The sequence below is a fragment of the Argiope bruennichi genome, chromosome 1 (genome assembly GCF_947563725.1).
Source record: "Argiope bruennichi chromosome 1, qqArgBrue1.1, whole genome shotgun sequence".
Taxonomy (NCBI): domain Eukaryota; kingdom Metazoa; phylum Arthropoda; class Arachnida; order Araneae; family Araneidae; genus Argiope; species Argiope bruennichi.
In genome coordinates, this window is record NC_079151.1 from 107,459,791 (window position 1) to 107,480,965 (window position 21,175).

The 21,175-nt window shown below is 26.1% G+C and overlaps 2 protein-coding genes across 4 annotated transcripts; one reads left to right on the top strand and one right to left on the bottom strand.

Annotated features, from left to right (window-relative positions):
• Window positions 1-31: 31 nt before the first annotated feature.
• Window positions 32-8,963, top strand: LOC129984304 (N-acetylglucosamine-1-phosphotransferase subunit gamma-like). Of its 3 annotated transcripts, XM_056094198.1 has the most exons (9): window positions 35-286; window positions 647-701; window positions 2,171-2,299; window positions 2,835-2,918; window positions 4,377-4,470; window positions 4,550-4,747; window positions 5,976-6,116; window positions 7,341-7,450; window positions 8,459-8,963. In XM_056094198.1, the coding sequence occupies exons 1-9, from the start codon at window positions 244-246 to the stop codon at window positions 8,475-8,477; spliced, it is 873 nt and encodes a 290-aa protein (XP_055950173.1). In that variant the 5' UTR covers window positions 35-243; the 3' UTR covers window positions 8,478-8,963. The 3 variants fall into 3 exon arrangements, with proteins under 3 accessions (XP_055950248.1, XP_055950318.1, XP_055950173.1); XM_056094273.1 differs by lacking the exon at window positions 7,341-7,450 and having other exon boundaries at window positions 32-286; XM_056094343.1 differs by lacking the exon at window positions 8,459-8,963 and having other exon boundaries at window positions 33-286; window positions 5,976-6,081.
• LOC129984224 (DNA excision repair protein ERCC-1-like) lies at window positions 7,319-20,143 on the bottom strand. Its single transcript, XM_056094088.1, has 10 exons — window positions 20,001-20,143; window positions 19,675-19,925; window positions 17,586-17,643; window positions 15,714-15,817; window positions 14,319-14,418; window positions 14,088-14,164; window positions 11,209-11,308; window positions 9,615-9,686; window positions 9,463-9,531; window positions 7,319-7,556 (listed from the first exon to the last, which is right to left on the bottom strand). The coding sequence occupies exons 1-10, from the start codon at window positions 20,070-20,072 to the stop codon at window positions 7,503-7,505; spliced, it is 957 nt and encodes a 318-aa protein (XP_055950063.1). The 5' UTR covers window positions 20,073-20,143; the 3' UTR covers window positions 7,319-7,502.
• Window positions 20,144-21,175: the final 1,032 nt, after the last annotated feature.

Sequence of the window (21,175 nt, forward strand, 5' to 3'; positions counted from 1 at the left end):
CCGTCACGTGATATTGTTTACATACCATGAAATTCCTTCATTATTTGTTGTGTATTTGAAATTGTGTGTTGTGCATCTTGTTTTGTTTCGGCGCTTGTATAAGATTGTAAAAAAATAATTGGTAGAAATGGAATTATGTGAATATAAAAAAAAAAAGATTTTGACATTTAATATCTGAATATCAAGCGAATCATAGAACTAGTCATAATATGTTTTAAACATAAAGTATAATTGACGCTGAAAATGATCCTCGGACATTTATTCGTTTTAGGTTTTTTGTGTTCAGGTTTGTACAATTCTTTTATTGTTTTTATATCCAATTTCAAGTATTTATTTAGTGTTTTTTAAGAAAACATATTATATTTCTTGATTTATTGATATATATCGGTAACCTTAATATATTTAATACAGTTTTATTTATCAAAATCAGTGGTTTTTCGCTTATTGAGAAATGATATTTTGCTGTTTTATCCAAAAATTATAATGAATATATCTACTCATATTCACTATTTTGAAAGTTACATTTAAGCTTCCAGATTATTTGACAGTTGGTATATATTTCATTTCACCAGTATTAATATATTAAAGTTTTATTATTAAATCTTGATTAATTCATGAGATATATCTGCAATTTTTTATATTTTAGTAACTGCTGCATCCTTGGTACAAATGCGCGTAGTTACAGAAACTGCTAACTATGGGTAAGATTATTTTTTTTCTTTTGCAATTTTGACTTTGTTTCATTTAGTATATAAGAAATATATCTTATATTTTTATTACAAATGATTTCATGCAATTATGTTTGTATATATAATTTAATAGACTGAAGCACATCAATCAGCTATATGTGTCCAACAGTCTTCTTTAGTTTCACATCAATTAACTATTTATTAAATATAGTCAACCCAGTAAATATTCCAATTTTATAATTATCAATATAGAAAATATAAATATACTAGCTTTTTAATATGAATGATATAAAATTTAATATGAATGAACCAGCTTTTAAAAAAAATATTTGACCATATTGTGGAAGTTACTTGCTTTTAAACTGAACACGAAAAACAGAAAAATATGTTTTTGCTGTTCAAATTGTTAAACATCTCAATTCCACTAAACTAGAAGAAGAAAATTGGAATTTGCTATATGTATTTAAACAACTTATTGCCATTGTAATTCTGAAGTGAATGAGATGATTTATCCATACAATAGCATTTTCAATTAGCATGTGAAGAATATAGGTGCCAAGCCTCATCAAAATTACCTGAGAAATGAAGAGGGAGAGGGCAGGAAAGACCCTTACTGATTTGGAAATCATGCTGAAACAGACATGCTGATTTTTATGTATAGTAATAAAATTTGAATATTAGAACTTTTTCCTTAATATATATATTCTTTCTTTTAATATATTGTTGACATATTTAAAATACAGTAGTTTTTGTATTTTAATTTTTTTTTTATTTTCATGTCAATTAATATTGGAATGCTGATTTTCATGTCAATTAATGGTATTGGAATTCCAGTGACAGACTGAATTATAAATTACTAAATTGTTGGTATATGAAATATTCAATAAAAGTATTTCATTATTTTATTGCTTTTTAAATATTGATCTTTTATCATATCATTTAAGTACAAAATTCACTTTTCACTCAAAAACTGTTGAATTGTGTTCATTTTACTGATTGATGCCTAAGATATGTTTTTATTTACTACTCGTCATCTTTATTTATTTAGCAAAACTTGTTAGTTCCATGATTTTATTTAATGTGTTATCCTTCATATCTATTTTTTTTTTTTTTTTTGCAAGATGATATAATTAAAAAAGTTATTATTCTTATCATCCTCAACAAATTTTTTAATCTCAGATGTTAAATATATATGATGTACCATAGAGAACTGATATAATACATGCTTTACAAAAATAAAAATAAATAAAATTAATTTAAATTGGTTCTTACAATTTAAATATTTTAATTGACTTTTTCGGCTATCATGTATAAATGGAGAGTATTTGATTATTATAAATAGATTAAGTACATAAGTATTAAAAGAAGTATTACTAATCAACAAGATAAATATAAAAGTGCATTAATATATTGAATATAAAGCTTTTTTTTTTTTAAGTTTTTGAAATCCTTTCATTATTTTTTTCATTTTTTTATTGCAGTTATTTTGCCAACAGTGTAGATGTTGAAAATCCTAATAAGTTAGTTCCTTCTGTGTCTCCAGCTAATTTCAGTGGTCCCGAGTTATTCCACAGATTACTTGGAAAGTGCTACAATTTAACTGAAGAGAGGTATTTATATTAATAGAAATCATATATAGTAAGAAACTTTAATTTATGATTTAATATTTAGAATATTTACTATATTTGTTATAAATTTTTGTAATTTTGTTTTATAATGATGCATTTAAAGCCAGAAAATTAGCATATTTGATTTTATAATTACTAAATTTTGTTGATTTGTGATAATTAATAAATTAATATTCAATACATTTTGGGACAGTCGAATTTCTTTAGTAAAAACTTGCACTCTCATATATAATGACTCTGTTCAATGCACAAGTTATATCTGCTTTTCTAAAATATAAAAATAAGGGATTAAAAAATTGAATTGTAACCATAATATATTTTCAATATCCTATTTTATTAATGGCAATTCCCTTTATAATGTTAATGTTAATAAAGAATAATGTTCATAATATTAATAAGGAATAATAAATGTTAAGAAACAATTATTTTCTCCTAATTATTCTTCAAGTGATTTAGAAATTATAATTTGCAGATGATGCTTTTATACTTTCTGTAATGAATTGTTAATTCTTTTTAGGTATAGATACACATTTTGCCCCTTTCAAAATTTTACACAGTATGAAATATCTCCCAGGTGGAATGCTTATCAAGGAATACTAGGGTAAATTTCTTCTTTTTACTCTGCATCTAATATTCATTGTTTTGTTTTTAATTGCTAATTGATATTTTTTTTATTATGATTATGAATTCATAATCATAATAAAAAATTCATAATTATTTAATTATGAATTTTTTTATGTTTTTATTAAATTTTTTTCAGTTGCTGTTAGTTTCCTTCTAATGATACTTGTTGAATAGTATAATAGATATCTTTGTTTCTTTATTTTATTATTGTATTATTAGAAATATTGAATTATAAAATACAGTTTTTATAATGTTGATTAAAAATTGAATGAATTTATGGAGTTTTTAGTCCATGGTTACCCCAAAGTAATGGTTTAGTGGGAGTAAATGGCAGTCAAAGCATAATATGATTTTTTTCATCTTCTGTCAATATTAAGTGGCATAGGAAAGGCAAATGACACCTCGGTTATAATCCCAATTTTTCATTTAAGTTGCTTTAAAAGCACGAGCAATATTTTTTTCCCTCAGAGACACTCATATGTTCTTTATCACTATTATAGCAGATTATTCTATTTTTTATATATATGTTTTCTATCTTGATCATATTTTCAATAGATAATTTTTGTTGTTTTTTACAGCAGTCACATGCTGATTACAAAGCAACATTTTGATTCCAATGGTCTGACATGCTAGATTTTCGAACATAATGTCATTAGCTTTTGTTTGTTTGGGTCTTAATTGACCTTTTCCTATACATTGTTAGCAAAATAACCAAAACAAAAATAATTGGAAATACTTCTCATTTATTACAGACTGATTAATATCTTAATCGAAATTATTCATTAGAATCCAAATTATGTTGCTAGTTAGGCCTCTTTAAATCTTTTTCAACCCAAATTAAAAGGTAAATGCTTAGAAAAGCACATTACTCTTGTAATGCCATTTGACATCGCAGGCCTAAGCTAAATTTGATTGATTTGAAACATTGTATCTTTGTAGAAAATTTAATAATGTATTAAATGCAACTAAACATTTATATATGGAATATCTACAAAGCCTCTAAAGCTTGCTCACACCTGACATCTTTAATTTGCAAAAAAAAAAAAAAAAAAAAAAAAGGTGTTTAAACTAACTACTATGTGTTATTAATGATGCAGTTCTCTCTTTGAAAGCTGATTTTTGGATACTTTTAGTCTGGGATGTCCTAATAATCTGTCAATAATAACTGTAGGAAAAAAATATTAAAACTTGCAACAACTCTTTTACCAACACTAGAGAATAATTTTACACAAAATAGAAACTATAGACAAATATATTGTGCATTCTTTGAATATTTAATATCAATCTTGTAAATATATTCAAGCTTGTTTATTAAAAATAAGAAATTGTATTGTGATTAAATTTAAAGTTAGTGGATAGACACTGATTGCTAATTTAGTGATTTTCATTTTTTTTTTTCAAGAAACTTTAACTTACTTTTCTTTATAATTTGCAGCATTTGGAGTCACTGGCATATAGAGAATAACACATTTGCAGCTATGGTTTTTAAGAATGGTGATCAATGTGGTGATATTGACAGATCAGTTAAAGTAATATATTTTTAGTTTAATAAGCTGTCAATGAATAGTGGTACTTCTATTTTAATAAATGTTTCTTTTTTTTTAAAAGGTTTCCTTGAAGTGTGGCCCTAATGAAACTTTATTAAATGTAACTGAACCTACCAGATGTCAATATTCAGCATTATTTAGGACTAGATATGTATGTCATAAAGATGCCCTTGTGGTATATCCACGGCTGAGCTCTGAATTACAAAAAGAATGGAACCATTTGCTAACAGAGTTACACTATGGAGATATTACAAAGAAAGTTAGTGACAGATATTCTGTTACCAAATATCATTATAATATAATAATTTCCAAAAAAGTTTTGGGAAATTATTATATTATAATGAAACATTTTGATTTAAATATTAAAAGATTGTTTTCTTTCATAAACCATATAAGCTAAAACCATTTTTTCTTTCTTATATTTCTTATGAATGCATGCTTAACTGACTTGTGTTATATTTTTTAAAACACTTGTTAGTTACTCAAAAATAAGTATTTGTTTCAAATATCAGAATAAAACCTAGTGGTTGGAAAGCTTTTGTCTGTAATAAAATAGTTTTTTAAAGTTTAAATATTACATAAATAAAAAAATATTTTATTTTTAGCAGGATGAAAGTCTTTAAAATGAGTTTTATTTTTGTAAATGCTATTATACAAGATTCCAAAAAGGTAATTTAAAAATTTATTTTAAATGAGATAGAACAGATAGAAACTAGTTATTTTTACCACATAGGATTGTAAGTGCAACTGCTACAGAAAATACTTAATTCATTGTCAAGTGAAAGTGAATTAAGTAAAAGAAAGACATATTTCATATAGACATTACATGTTTGATGAAATGTAAATTAACAATAGTGCAGAAACATTACAAGTCATACATAGTACAATAGATGCAGTAAATATGATGATGATACAGTATCAATAAGAAGCCCCCCCCCCCTCCAAAAAAACCACTTGTTTTCTGAAATATTAATTTTATGTATGTTGTTATTTATGTAATTTGTTGTTGTGAAATTGCAAATTTATATTTTATTAAACCAATTTTAGACACTTTATCTGGTGCATTCATTTCTTTTATTTAATTCACTGATAAAAGAGACTCTATAATTCTTTGTATTGAACACCATGTTCTATTGTAAATATCAATTATTTCTGTGTGCCCAATTTACTTTTTAAATTTGTAAGCAATCCTTGAGAGATGCATATTAGCAATAGTATATAAATTAATAGAATTCTTTCCCAATTCAATACACAATATATGCTGTGGTTTGAAAGTTCCTGCAGATCAGTAAAACTATAGACCATAAGATGAAGTCTTTGAAAAATCTAACTGTAAAATATTTATATCATTATGGTGCTTAGTACTTTATAAAAATTTTGCTATTATGTGGCAGTTTAGTTTTATGCATTTCAGAAATCTTAGTTTACTGTTTAGAATAATCTAGTAAAACATGCATGAATATAAAAAAATATCTTTCATTTTTCAGGGATATCAAGTTGGTTTAGAAAAAATATTTCAAAAAGCAGGTTTAGCAGATACCAATCCAACTAAACGCCCAGAAACCACAACAACTGCTACATCTTTAAAAGAAGGTGATACATTTATTGATCTTCAGACATGCAATAAGGTATACTGAAGCATTTATCATTAAGATTGTTTAACATGCTTTATTGCAGATATGATTAATCAGCCTGAAATAATTTTTACTACCAAGCATATTGTTTTTAATTACTTATTAAAAAAAATTTGCTGTTCCTTCATTTTTTTTAAAAAAAATTCAGAATGACTACTTTGAATTTTATTCATTTTTTTGCTTGTCTCTTAAATTCTTTTTCAGGGGATCTCTTGTAGCCATTTTACAAGCACTGATTAACTATATTTGTTTTTATATTCCTTTTTGTTATTGAGTATTTCTAAGTGAACAGAATTTTATTAGGGATATTTATATCATCACAAGCAATAATAAATTTACAGTTTAATTTTTCTTATGTAATTCGTAAGCATCAGAATTGGACTAAAAAATATTTTTCATCCATTTATCTTTATATTCAAAGATAAATTTAAATATAAGTATAATTTTATAAATTATTTGATACATAATTTTTTTTTTCAAATTTTATATTAATAAAAGGAAGGCTATTTAAATATTTTTTCATATGGGAACTAAATAAAGCAAGAGTTATTTTAATGAACAAGGATAATTTGTTTAATGAAATGTTGATTTTTAATTTTTTTTTGTCTTTATAAATATAATTTACTTTAAACAAGACTGATGAATACTTTACATTTTTAGTTAAGTAAAAGTTAAGCTTATTAAAAATATGGAAAAGTTATGATATTTTTTTTTTTTTTTTAATGCTGTTGGCTTTAAGAACTGAACCAAATAGACTATGAAGTATATTGGAAATATGATTTTGTGTTTTTATGATACCCATCCTTCTTACATTAATTGTGTAAAGGCCAAATCATTTTTAACTCTTATATATTCATACATTACAGAGAATTAATTAACTCAACCTATGCTTTTAAGTAGTTAATACAAGTTCGCCAGCATTCCTGATAAATCTCTTGGAACTTCCTTTATAATTTATTATTTTTTTCAATATTTATAAAATATTGAACATTTTTTTAGAAAATGTATACAATTTTATAGATTATTATCGCCTAATTATGATTTATTGTAAGGGTTCAGGTTATATTAGCATGCTGAAGATTTGAAATGTTTGCTTCTAACAAGGTAATCCCAATAACTCGATGTTTTGATAAAATAATAGCAAACTTTTATAATTAAAGCATACCTTTCATTCATACAAAATATTTTATTTATTTACAAATAAATTGTATTTTACAGCAATATAAAAACCTTAAAGATGAAATTGCTAGACTGAGTTTAGAACTTGAAGCAATGAAGTTAATGCTTGATTTAAGTAAAATGCATAACCGGACAAACAAACCATTCAGGTAAATATAATAAATTTGTACAAAATAATAATTATTTATATTTATGCTGGTGTCATTTGGCAGTATTCTTTAATGGTTTCCTTAGAGCATCATAAAGACGTTTAGCCTGAAAAGTATATGTAAATATGCATAAAAAAGTAAAAATCTATTTTACTTAATGCTATAAAATCTGTTCATAATAATATTGGGATCTCAGAAAAAAAAATGTAAAGACAGATTATCTGTATAGTTATAACATTTTTGCTTTCAATGTGTACTAATTAATTTTACAAACTTTAAAGTGGAAACTTTAGCTAACATTTTTATCAAAGTCTACATAAAAGAGAGGAGGAAATTGCTATTGCCTAGTAAAGATGCAAATATTATTGAGCAAGTTTTGTATTGTCGTATATAAAACCATCTTAAATATTTTATTAATATCTGCATTTATGGCTTATTTAAATTGCTTTTGTTTGCTAACCACTTTTTTTCCCCTACAGCATCTATAATTTCTTTACTCCCTTTCCCTACCCTTCCATAGTAATTATCATTGACTGTGAAATTCCACATTTTTTAACAGTATGAACATGCTTTACACCTTGACTACTCTATTATTTTTAGCTTTTCATCAAAAATGAATTTTAAATGCTAACTGTAAATGAATGAACAGTTTTAGAAAAGTTCATCCAAAGACACAGGCAATAAATCTCTGTGCATATGCCAATTGCTACTATAATGTCAGCCTTTTAGTCCCCTTCTTCATATTATTGCAAATTGGACCATGGAGTACTGATTTCTGGGATGGAATGGGGGTAATAAGAATTGTTTTGCCAGAATTTAAAGAGCTAAAATTACTATAGATTTTTTTTTTAAATATACCTATCACTGTAGGCATGTTCAAAACACTGAATAAAGAGGAATTCTGATATCAAAGGAAATATCATTATATAATTTTCACTGTTATGTAATTGATGTTCTTGTATAGTAAAGTTTAAATTAATGGATTATTTCAATGCACTTCTTTTTCAGGGTGACATCTTCTCAATAAGATCTCAAGAAAGATATTTATTGTTAAACTATGCACTGTGAATATTTGTCATAATCATTTTACTATAAGAAACTGCTATGGAGAAGCACATAAATATGTTATTATTCTCAATTCTGGCATGCTCAGTATTCTGCTATATTGCAAAGAATGTAGCAATTTTGCCAAATGCAAATTTTTATTTTGTAACATCTAAGTTAAATGTAAAAAGAGCTAATCATGATTTTAAATATCTGTTCTTATAAAACAACATTATTTGATTTACATTTTCCATACTCAGTTTAAATAAATTATTGCACTAGACATAACTGTTTTAAGTCTTCAGTTATTCTGAAGATTATGTACAAGAAATTTTTATTTTTAGAAGTATGAATATCAAAATCATTACTTGAATTGACAAATATTTATGCCATTGTTTTATTTGCATTTGTTTTGTGATATGCTGCATGTTTTTGCATCAAATTATTTATTAAAAAAGAAAAATTCTAATGTTCTTTTCTTATAAAATAATAGCATTTTATACATGGTAACTTTTTTTAAGTGGAGCATATATTCAATTTTGAACATAGAAGGTTATATCAATCACTCAATATGAAATGATGACAAAAAACATTTTAGTTAATAAGCATATGAATCATAATTTCAAGACACATTTATTTTTTATCACTGATATAAAAAATTAATACACATGATATAATTACTGATCATATTTTCTTTTTGACTAAAATATACACAAATGTGCTAATTTTTGCTATATTTTTTTAAATTTTAGAACTATGCTAATAAAGCATTTATTATTATGTTTCAGTCAAACGTGGTGGGAGGAATGTAATTATTCTTTTGTTATACAAAGGAAAAAAAAACTTTGATATTTAAAGGCAATATAATAGATTCAATCAACTTATTTGTGTTATTGTCTTAGTTTCAAGTTTTATTTTAAATATTTTTTCTTAGTTAAAACTTTTATTAAATGGTACATCTAGCTTACCTTCAAAGGTCCCATTCCAGGGCATTGAGTTAGATCTTCAACAGAAGCTTGGACAATGCCTTTCAAAGTCTGTGAAGCAAAAATTCAACCATAATATCAAATAATTCTTATGATAAATTATTAAAAAGAATGAAAAGAACACAAATGCTTACTTTGAAATTTGAAAGAAGAACAGTGGCATCTGTTTTATTAATTGACCTTATTGTAGTTAAGCAATCAATAAGCTATAAAATAAAAATGGAAGAACCAGATATCTAACAATATATCATCTTTTAAGATATCAATTACAGATTCAGGATGTGATTTTCAGAGTGGACAATTTATGCAATCTCGGCTGAATTGAGTTCACAAAATGTATCTAGAGCATGACACATCTAAATTTTTACAGCTTATATGATTTATATGTCCATCTGTAAAATTCTACAAAGCATAATAAACTATCTACAATACATACAAATCATTAACTTGAGGAAGTTAACCTTTTAAAAGGCCATTTTTTTTTCTCTTAATGGTATATTAAAATATTTTTGAGATTGAAATCAATTTTTTTTTAAAGTGATTTATCGAACTTGATTTGGTTAATTATACATCTCACTATGGGGCGAGATATGAAATAAATTCAATAGAACTTTGTTTCATCAACAAATTTGATAAGAATATAGGACAACCTAAATCTATAAAAATTGATGAATCTGGTGGTTTATTTACCAGAGCAATAGAAAGAGTTATATAAGATATTTTTTAAAATAAATCTTATTTTTGATTAAATGCATGCGTGCACACACTTACACACGAATTTTAATTCAGCTGACTTAAATAAAAAGAAATTTCAATAAACTATAATGTTAGAATTTAGTCACTATTTCTTAAATTGAATATAATAGTAATTTCATAACTTACATTACATTTTCTTATTTTAATTTTCATATCTCAAAATGCATTTGGTTTGTTGTTATGCAAAATTTACATTTATTAATGTATATTTATTCATGTAAATCATAGTTAATACCACCAAAGGTTCAGCCAATATTATGATGCTCTGAACATTTGAATATTAGCTGATGTTTACAGAGCTGAAGTTTGAATATAAATAAATAAACTCTTTGTTCTTCTAATAATAATCTATTAGTGATGGTGTATATCAATTCAGAAAATAATATTTGCTGATCTGATTTGGGCTTAGTTTATGTTATCTCCCTTATTCACTGAAGTTAACTTATTCTAATTGCCATTTTGACCATAAAAAAAAAAAATTCTTATCTGGAAGTCTTCAAGAGTTATTTTCTTGTATTTGATAAATCAGCCTTTTATATGCTCTAATTTTATGTAACAGTCAAAATATTATTCTCCTTAAAACTATTGAATATTTATGAATCAAATTGATCTCATCTAAGTCCATTATGATGATAAAATGCAGACACATATTGAAGGATTATTCAGCACTAACCAATCAAATGTTGATGCCCATCCAATAGGCTATCTTAATTAATGCTTCTAAGGTGAGCATGCTGAAATATCTTTCTAGGGTTTATTTATTGATTAGGTCTTATATTTGAAAAAACACCTTATTAAAGAACTTTCAGGCTAAATTTGTAATGGCACATTTTTGTCCAGGCATACTTAAACAAGTTGAAATGATAGTAATGCCTTTTCAATCAAAACTTTTTAGTTCCAAATTCTAGTTGTATTACATTATATATGATGTAGCATTAATATATTTTTTACATGTATATTTGATAGTTTTACCTGAGAATAATGGTCACTATCTTGCTTTTCTTTAATGAGGTCTGCAGATTTATTTTCAAACATTTTATAAGTTTCAAGGTACATGCCAGCTTCTTCAGCACTAGTAAAAAGAAAATTGTATTGAGAAATGAAATTAACACATGTTTATTACAGAAAATTAATTTACAGAAAAATTAGCAAACACATTGACTTTTAGTTTTTGTAAAAAATTTAACTATGTTTTTGTAAATATAGAAATTAATCCAAATACATCTAGAAATATGTTCATACTAATAAATGACAAGATTGATAATTATGCATGTGAATAATATAACACATTTTTATTTCAGATATAATTATTTTCTAATTTTATTATGAGATATTTCTCTTTTTCAAATTAAAAAAAATTAGATACTTTATTGTGATTTCATTTAAAAAAAATCTCTTTTAAATTTTCTGATTTTTTTTCAATTAAATTAAAATTTCAAATGCTAAAAGTAGCAAACTTTTTTTTTATAAATGCATAAAAGCATCAAAAATTTTCATGCTAAAAATTTCAATACAATATAAAACACCAAGACATGATAAAAATGGACATATAATTAATTTTTTCTTAATTTTAGTTAATGATAATTTCTTTTAAGAAAAGCAGAATATTTAGAAATGAATTTCCTCACTAAAACAGTTATCAAAACTATAAGGTTATTTTTATTAAATGTAGAGGCTTAATATTGAATCTATAGATTTTAAAATTAAGATATAAAGAAACACTTGTGAAAATCAAATTCTAGCTAGCTAATTTTCATTATTGTTCTATTTGTACAACTAAAAGTGGAATTAATAAATAGCTTCTATGCTACTATTAAAACTAATGTAAGGTTTCTCTTGAAAATTTGCTGATAAAGATTTAATGAATTAAATAAATAGTTCTTTGTTAATTAAATTATTAATTTTCCAATACTATGTTGCTCATATTCAATATGATAACCACATCCATATCGAAAGCATGTCCTTGCTCAAAGTCAAAGTTTTATTGTATTTTAAAGTAATAGATGCAATTATAAACCATCAATAAATTACAGAGGAAGATGCTCTAACTAAGCTTGCATGGATATGACTGTGGGACGTAATGCTCAGATTAAGCGATTCATATCTACTGGGTACATATTTCAAATTAAAGTATTTCTGTTAGGGATGCCCTGGTGAGAGAAGCAAAGGATGTAACACTTTCATACTTGGTGATTATACGTATTAGACCATGGCAAATTGATTGGCACAAAAGAAAAAAAAAATTTAAACAAAAGCCATTATGTGAAAATCAGATGCTCAGGCTGATTTAAGGTGAAGAAAATTCAATAAGACAAAATCAATAAAGAACAGAATATGAAATGTTGTTAATTAACCTTATTATTATTTTTTATTGTACACAAACTGTGCTATCTAGGTCAGAATTTGAATATTCATCTGAACAGACAGTACCAAATTTGCAAAAAAAGCCATCAAAGAAATAAAAAAGATAAAGGAGAGTGAACAAGTTCTGAACATTTTTAGACCGCCATGATGATTCTCTCATTGCTAGAGTATGCTTTCTTGCTAAAGCATTTTGCTTGTACTAAAATCAGAAATCTTTGTGTAAAAATTCAATAACACCATTGCCAGAGTATGTTTTCTTCTAAAGCACTTTGCTTGTACTGAAATCAGAAATCTTTGTGTAAAAATTCAATAACACCATGTGCTCTATGGCATATGGTTAAATGTTTGAGAAAACTAGTAGCTTTTTCAGTTCAAGCAGACCAATGGGGGGGGGGAAGAGCCTAGATACATCGGCAACAGATGATGACACAACTGCTGTCATTAAACAGACCAATACGAACAAAGCATGAACATCTAATATTTGAGCCATTTCAAGGTAACTGGATTTGTCATGCACTATAGAATGGAGGTGAATATGGATAGTGCTCAAAACCTACCTGAATAAGATTTGTTGCTTATAAGATTTAAAACCTGGCAATAATGACTTTTTGGGAAGGAAGTTGTGAAACATTCTATTGACTAATAATTTCTAATTCTGACTAAGATTCACTTTTACATACGTGTAATAATAAATATATAAAATTGTTGTATCTCATCTATCGAGAATCATCAATAGATCCAAAAAAATGTCTCTGCACATTACTGTATGGACTGGTTTTGGAGTTACCTCACAGTTTATCAGGCAGCATACAAACTCTGGTAGATTTGAAAATCTATATCCTCTTGCACATATGCAACATCAGTCCCGATCAGTTAAAAATCATTGTGGGTCATGCCATAACATGACTACATATATTGATCTAGCACAATGGTGAAAAAAAATTGATAAAAACTGCAAAATCTTTGTGTTTGGTGTCTTTTGATTGCATTGCCACTAATATATGTGTAAGACTAACAATCTATATGCAAAAAAAAAAAAAAAAAAAAGTAATAATGAAGTAAATTATTGACTTTTCATTTTCTTTTCTTCATTGGTAGAGCCATGAAGAAATGGTCTGATATATATATACTCCAAATATGAATATATTGCATTTAATAATACTTCTCTTGCCATGACATTCCAAACAGGTATACTTTGATTTGAATTACCTTCTATATTGATGGCAATTAAGAAATAAACAATTAATATGGACCTTCAATGAATTTGAATGAATTTGATCTTTGCTATTAAAATAAAACATATGAAATTTATCAGTTTTGAAATAAATCTATCATTTAATGAATAATACTGATATTTCTCTAATATTTTTGTTTAGTAAAAGAGTGCAATATTTTTTGGTTTATTATACATATATCTTAATGCTACTTGGGTTTATTTCAGTTTTTATACAAGACAAAAATCTCAGTATAAAAATTTACAAACATACCTCCATGCAACCATTAATGTGCAGTCTGCTAATATTGATATTACAGAGAGATCCTTCAAAGGGGGATTTGGTTCAGCCTAAGGAAATTATAAACACAACATATAAAAATTCTTGTTTTCATTTAAATAATATTTTTATTTTAATCATATGAATAAAATAAAAAAAATGTTATTTAACTGTCATAATAAAATAATATTTATTGACAAAAACTCAATAATATGCTCAACTTACCACATCAACTTGCACAAGTAAAACTCTAAGACTGTAAGACTTTCCCAATGCTTTAAGTCTGTCATGTATGTAGTTTGGAAAAAGATTGTGATATCTAAGACTAAAACGGAGAAATGATACATTATCTTTAAATTAAACAAGATATTATCATGCATATGGAAAAATATAAGGAGATTTAAATGGAATTAATGCTTGGTTAAAAATCTATCTTTTCCTCTTTGTTTAAATTTCCAAAGAAATTTTTTAGGTAGGAAATAAATTATTATTATTACTTTTATTCTTCCTTTTTCATTCAGAAAAACTATTGATATAAGTGTGTTATAATGTTCCTAGATCAATGCAACTAAATATTCATTATGGGTATTTCAATTTATATTTACTAGAGTTCAAAATATTGCTGTAATAATATTGTATTATATTATAAAGTGGGAGATATAGATCTATCAACTTACCCCAAGACACATTTTTTTTTTGCCCTTTATAATTTTAATAATAAATAATGTTATATTTCTGAAGGTAACTTCAAATTATATTCATTAAAAATAAAAAGGGGAAATTAAGAGCAGACAAAACATTTAATTTTTTTTAAGCTTTTGAAAAAAGGGTTTTGGTGAGATGATATCTGAATATGGAATTCTTAGATATTTCTAACAGTACTTTTTGTTTTACTTTGATTATATTCTATGCAAATGAAGGAAAATAAATTTCCTGGTATCAGAATTTAAGAACCATTCATTGAAAGAAATACTATGCATTTAAAATAGATATACAATGTCACATGCATTATTCATTTTGTAAAAGAAAATAGTAAACTCTCAAATTAATGAATTAATTAGGATGAAAGTGCAATCATAAAATTAGAAGTCAATTAAATGAAATGTGTAATGAAAGAAATAATCATGAAATGTGTAATGACAGATTTTTGCAATAAGACGTCACATAAGAAATTGTTTTGAATAAATGCAAGACATTTAATGTAGATATATTAATAGAATCATACTTCAGAGGTATTAAAAGAAGATTATTAGAATGTTAACCAGATTTTATGTATTAAATCTAAAATCTATTGAGTTGAGAGCCTTCAAATCAAGCATATACTATAATTTCATCTGTGCATTTTCCTTTTATATTTTATACTCTGTGTCAAGTGGTACAGAAGTATTAGAAATTAAATAAATAAAATTTATGAAATGACTTTTACTTGTATTTTTACAAGAAGTATTATTATGGATATTCTTATTATGAAATTCTTATTATTAATTAATATGAAAAATATACAATGAATTTATAATCACAGAAATTCTATAGGCACTATAATAAGATAGGTTAAGCTTATCACTTTAAGTTTAACCATATAGAAGATTTCTGATAGTAACAGTAAATATTCATATTTACCTTAAGAATAAAGCACATGCACTTTTCCCCATAAGATAGTCTGGTTCAATTTCAGAAAATTCCCAAGGAACATTTCTTATGTGTTTTAGAAGAGGATTTCCTCTCTAAAATTAAAATTGGTTAATAAAATAGAATTTTAAAATTCAGTAGTTCCATACCTTTAAGAGTACAAGTTCAAAAATGACACAAATTAAAGAATCAACTGTTAAATTAAAATAATATTCAGTTATAATGATAAAGATTAGCAATTTTTTTGTGTGCAAACCAAGAAATATTTAAAACATATAAAAATACTCATTTCTCTTAATGGTCTTATGATTCAGACACACTGTTTCATTAAACAAATGATTAGAAATTAGTTTAAAGCAAATTTTAATCAAATAATAAAAGCACCACTGATTTAAACTCTATTAAACTTTAATTAAGAAAAGAATTTAGGAAAAATTCTACATTTCTTTCATAATATCCCAATTTACAGAAAACGAATTTTACAATAATAATAATAATAATTAAAAAATATTTTTAATTTTATTTAAAACCATTAAAAAATCAGTTTTAACCATTAAATTTAAATAGTTTGATAAAAAATAAAATAAATACAGACTGATACATACAAAATTATTTCTTAACAATTGCCATATATTTGACTACGTTTTAGATGAAAACATTCTGATTTAATAAACAGTATATATATTTTTTTCTCTTGATATAGTAAAAAGAAACTACCACCATCTATTCGAAAATTTCTGATGGGAGAAAATGAATCAAAATATTTATAACTAATGTATTAAATACAGAAGGAAGCAAATCTTCTTCATCTCTCTCTTGTTTTAAATGTTTCATATTTTTTATAAATTACCTTTAAAGTTAAATGAAATAGGACTTTATTTCACCAAATTATAGGAACTATATCATTATTATTACAATATCTCCAACATTGAATATTGATGAAAATTAAATTCTCATAGATTTCTAGTTATAAGCAGTAAAATATTGATTCACCATACTAAAAATAATTCAATGAAACAATTACTTTAATTGTTAATAGGTGTTATTTCCTGCAAATACCTATGCCTTTTTTTTTTTGCATAGGCATTTAAAGCAAGTATATCTTCTTATCTTTGGTATAAAAAAAATCCATTTTAACATATGAGATACCTGAGCATTTAAAAAATGATAACTCACATGCAGTTATTATGCAGAGTGAAAAGAATTTAAAAATATGAACTTCACATAAAATCAGTGTTGCTGACAGTATATATATATATATATATATATATATATATATATATATGATAAGAATACAAAATTAAATGTCAGAGTTTCTTTCCAAGAAGCAAAATATTTCTTGACTAAATAAAAGAAATTTTTATTTATTTGAAAATAACACACAATATAAATTTTTCCTCAAAGCATTATAAGTAATTAGACTGAAAATATTTTTTTTCCAGGGGTACCAATCTACTTCGTACATGTTCATTTTTAATTGCTATCATGTACCAATCTACTTGGTACCCCCCTTCCCCTGTCTTTCCCTTGTTTCATCAACTCTAATTTTTGACATGGATGCTGTAAGATTAAATCAAATCTGTAAGGCACACAGAGAAGGAAAGGCAAGCAAGACAAAATTCCTGTGGTACGGACTGGACTGAGGTTTGGCCATCAGGTTCGAATACCCCCTCCCCCTCACACACACAAAATAAATCCATTTAAATGCAGGACATGTTAGATAAGTTTTCAAAAGAAATTAAAGTTTTTTTCCTCTTTTATTTGAAAGCTTTATAATTCCCAATTAATAAAAATAAATTGATTTTACACAATAATTTAATTTTTTCATTTAAAAATAAGCAAAATAATAATAATAACTCTTACCTGTCTAGGATTGACAATGAGAGCAGAAACACTCCGAGAAGTTCCTGAAACTCCAGAGCTGTAAATTAAAGAAGAAAAAAAAAAAAAAAAATGAAGCAAATATTTCAGAAGAGAAGTAATATAATGAAAGTAATATCAATGAATTCAATAAATTTCTAATATGAGTTTCTATTTATAAAAATTAAATATAATACAGAAACATATATAATACGAAATATAGACATATATATGATCGATCTTTCTTCTTGAGAACTGTTTTGCTTTTCTTAAATACAGACATCTGCTTTTGGCATCTTGCAGACATCTGTTACATACAGGCATTTGCATTTCAAAATGATTAAAATTAAAAGTTTTGTTTGAAATTTTTCACAATCCTAACTAAAAATGCTGAGATAACAAATCATTTTACAAATTTTCGACTTTCCATTCCTGCCTATGCATGTTTTTTTTTTTTTTTTTTTTTTTTTTAACAAATTTTAGTCTTTTTTAGATATTTCTGTCTACAGAGGGTTGTTAAAATGAGCTGCTACTTCATATGAAATAATTTTTTTTGATGCAACTTTTCAAGATTTATCCTCACATTTTTATATCATACATACATATATATATACACACACACACAGAATATTGCAATATTAAAATTATAAGTTCTTTTGCTTAATTTCAGTGCATCTCTTCAATCAAACGTTTTGTTTTGTAGGCTTCAATTTAAACATTTTTTTTTTTCTATATAACATTAGATATATCTTCAGTTAATATCACAGTTAAACAAGCAATTCAGTTTCCTTTGTATTAATTTTTCTGCATATGAACTGATAATAAACATTAATGCATTTGTCTTTTCTGTTTTAGATTTTTCATTTCATTTGAACATTCCATGTCAGGTTATATCAATTTTAAATACACCTTTATCCAGAGACTTTTCAGAACTTAGAAATATTTTCAAGCAATATAGCTTCAGTCACAGTTGTATTTATTGCTACCTATTTCTTCAATTAGGTATTGATTGGAATGTTGATCATATTAGCAGAACAATCAACATCAATATATCTATGAAGAATTTCTTAGCAATCTCTTTTCTAGACTGTATACAAAAAGGCAGAGCTCTTTTCAAATGTGACAAAACTTTAATTTGTTCCAAATCTTTGATAAGCAGCAAACTTCTTTGGAAATAAAGTGATCTTGTGGTGCCTGAATATAATTTCAAGCAAATATTAATGATTAAAGCAATGTATTCTGAATTCCTCAGATAACACATTTTTTTTTTCCTTGAATGATACTGATTAAGATGGAAATTATTACATGCTATAAAATTAGAGCTTGCACTTTTTATCTTTTTTAATTTAGCGTCCTGTTTTCAGCTTTAAGACAGAGACATCATTTAATACCATATTTATTTAATTTTGATTTTGCACATTGTATCTAACTTTCAAAACACTTCATAGCCTTATACTTTAAAAGTATTTATAATTTTATGAAACTAAATGATTTTTCTTTAATTCTGAAAGCCTAATTATATGTTCATTTATATTTCAAAGTTAAATTATATGATTTTGTATGAACAGGAAAGTGTAAAACTATTTAAGATCATATACAAAACATTCAACTACTAAAATTAATAAGAATTACAAATTATTTTTCTTTAATTATATCAAATTTTGAATCAACATGAAAACTATTATGGGATGGACCTCATAGTTCATGATCATGATCAGATGATAAGGACAACATCTGTGTCTGTACCAGACTTTATGCTTCTGCATTACATAAGATCTGATCCCTAATGTCCAATTTAACGTGCACCAAATCTACATATGTGGTAGATCCTAATCTGGAAAAGGGTTTTGAAACTAAAAATCTTTGATCTTGAACCAAAATATTATTACAAGGCCAATGTAGCCTCAAAATTTTGTTCTAATGGTACCAAAAAAATTTAAAAGTATTTATTATTTCATGATATTAAATGACTTTTCTTTAAATCAGAAAGCTCAATTAAACACTCATTTAAATTTCAAAAAAGAAAAGAAACTTCAACCCATTGAAAGTTAAAGAATTTCATATAAAGTTCACAATATATTTACATACTTACGAACAAGTTTCAATTGATTTATCATAAAATTTTGATTCTTTAAGATTTTCAAATTCGCTCTGAAATAGAGTTGTGGGTGGTCTTCTTTCAGTAACATTATTTCGTGGTGGGACCTTTTCAGTTACATTAGGTTGTTTGTTTTCAATTTTAGGTGCATCAGGAACAGAACTTGTGTTAGTTTCTGAGGATAAAGTATTTTCTTCTCTGCTAGATTCACAAATTATTTGCCCAGGTTTAAAATAGCGAGGTGCCTGTAATATAAAGTCATATCAGTATTTCATCACAAAATCTCGATTATGCATGCTTTTTAAAAGAAAAGCACTTACAACTGATACTGAGTCCTCGAAAGAATCATCTGTATCTTTTGGTATGCAAAATTTCTTAGGTGACTTTTCCATGACTTATTTTATTTTGAAAAACCCTCTTCCACAGTTCCGCTCAGTTCTGGATTTGTTTATGTTTGTGTCTTCATTTCATGCTGCAGAATATACGAGTTGAGTTGTTACACGGTCTTTCTTATTTTCGAATAACACACATCACATGCACAGTGAGTAGTGATATATAATCCATAATTTTTGAATTTCTCACGTTTTGTTTTTGGCCGTTTTAGTATTGACCATGGTCGCTATTAAATTCATATAGATGATTAAAACGCATATATCTTTCCATAGTGTTCATCACTGATATTTGAGATTCTTTGATTTTAATTATAAAATAATGGTTCATTAAATATATCATATATGTCTTAGCGGTACGTGATGCGCGAAGGATAGAACCTAGGACCTTGTGGTTAGCAGTCCAGTAACTAAAACATTTTACCAAAACGCTCGTTCGGGTAGCAGAGTTGTTAACTGGCTTATATGCTATTCACCACAGTACTCTCCCTCCAGTGAGTCGGAGGTGAGACGAACGATATGGCTGTTGAGTGGTGATATATTAAGCTGTTGTCTCAATGGGCTTGTACCCAGTTTGAATAGTGAGGAGGATTGATTAATCCATAATGTTATTTATTATGATCTGACTCCATGTAAGTGTTTGGAAGCAATCACTCTTCGGTTATATCAAAAATATATCTTTATTAGACACACAACAACATCGCACGCTCTGTCCCTCGGAGCTACTGTGGTTATATCTCTCTGCGCTCCCCGAGAGGCGGGAAACTGAGTCATGCTGGGCATTCAAGGCCATTTTATGATTAATGGAGATGAAACGCACATCAAACTTTGGCTAGGGATGACGAATATTTTTAGAGCGGTTATTACGTAACCAATATCAAAAAGTCACAAATACAAGTGATCAATACTTTTCAAAGAGGGGTGTGATTCAAATCCTGCATACGATCTTACTGATGATATTTCGATTACAGGCTTTGGATCACGATAGAAACTAACAATCGATACAATATCACTGAAATTTGCCGGAGCGGTGACGATACGATCTGTCCAATGGAAGCTCTCGAAAGAAATCTGTGATTGGATTGAAAAGTGAACGGACCGGTTAT

What these genes read in the sequence shown, in the direction of transcription:
- LOC129984224 (XM_056094088.1), bottom strand. Translation starts at nt 20,072, where the DNA reads ATGGAAAAGTCACCTAAGAAATTTTGCATACCAAAAGATACAGATGAT. An exon ending in AAATCAATTGAAACTTGTTC is followed by an intron (nt 17,644 to 19,674) that starts GTAAGTATGTAA and finishes TTTAATTTACAG; the next exon opens with CTCTGGAGTTTCAGGAACTT. An exon ending in TACTTGTGCAAGTTGATGTG is followed by an intron (nt 14,165 to 14,318) that starts GTAAGTTGAGCA and finishes TAATTTCCTTAG; the next exon opens with GCTGAACCAAATCCCCCTTT.
- LOC129984304 (XM_056094198.1), top strand. Translation starts at nt 244, where the DNA reads ATGATCCTCGGACATTTATTCGTTTTAGGTTTTTTGTGTTCAG. An exon ending in GCTTATCAAGGAATACTAGG is followed by an intron (nt 2,919 to 4,376) that starts GTAAATTTCTTC and finishes TATAATTTGCAG; the next exon opens with CATTTGGAGTCACTGGCATA. An exon ending in ATGGAGATATTACAAAGAAA is followed by an intron (nt 4,748 to 5,975) that starts GTTAGTGACAGA and finishes TTCATTTTTCAG; the next exon opens with GGATATCAAGTTGGTTTAGA.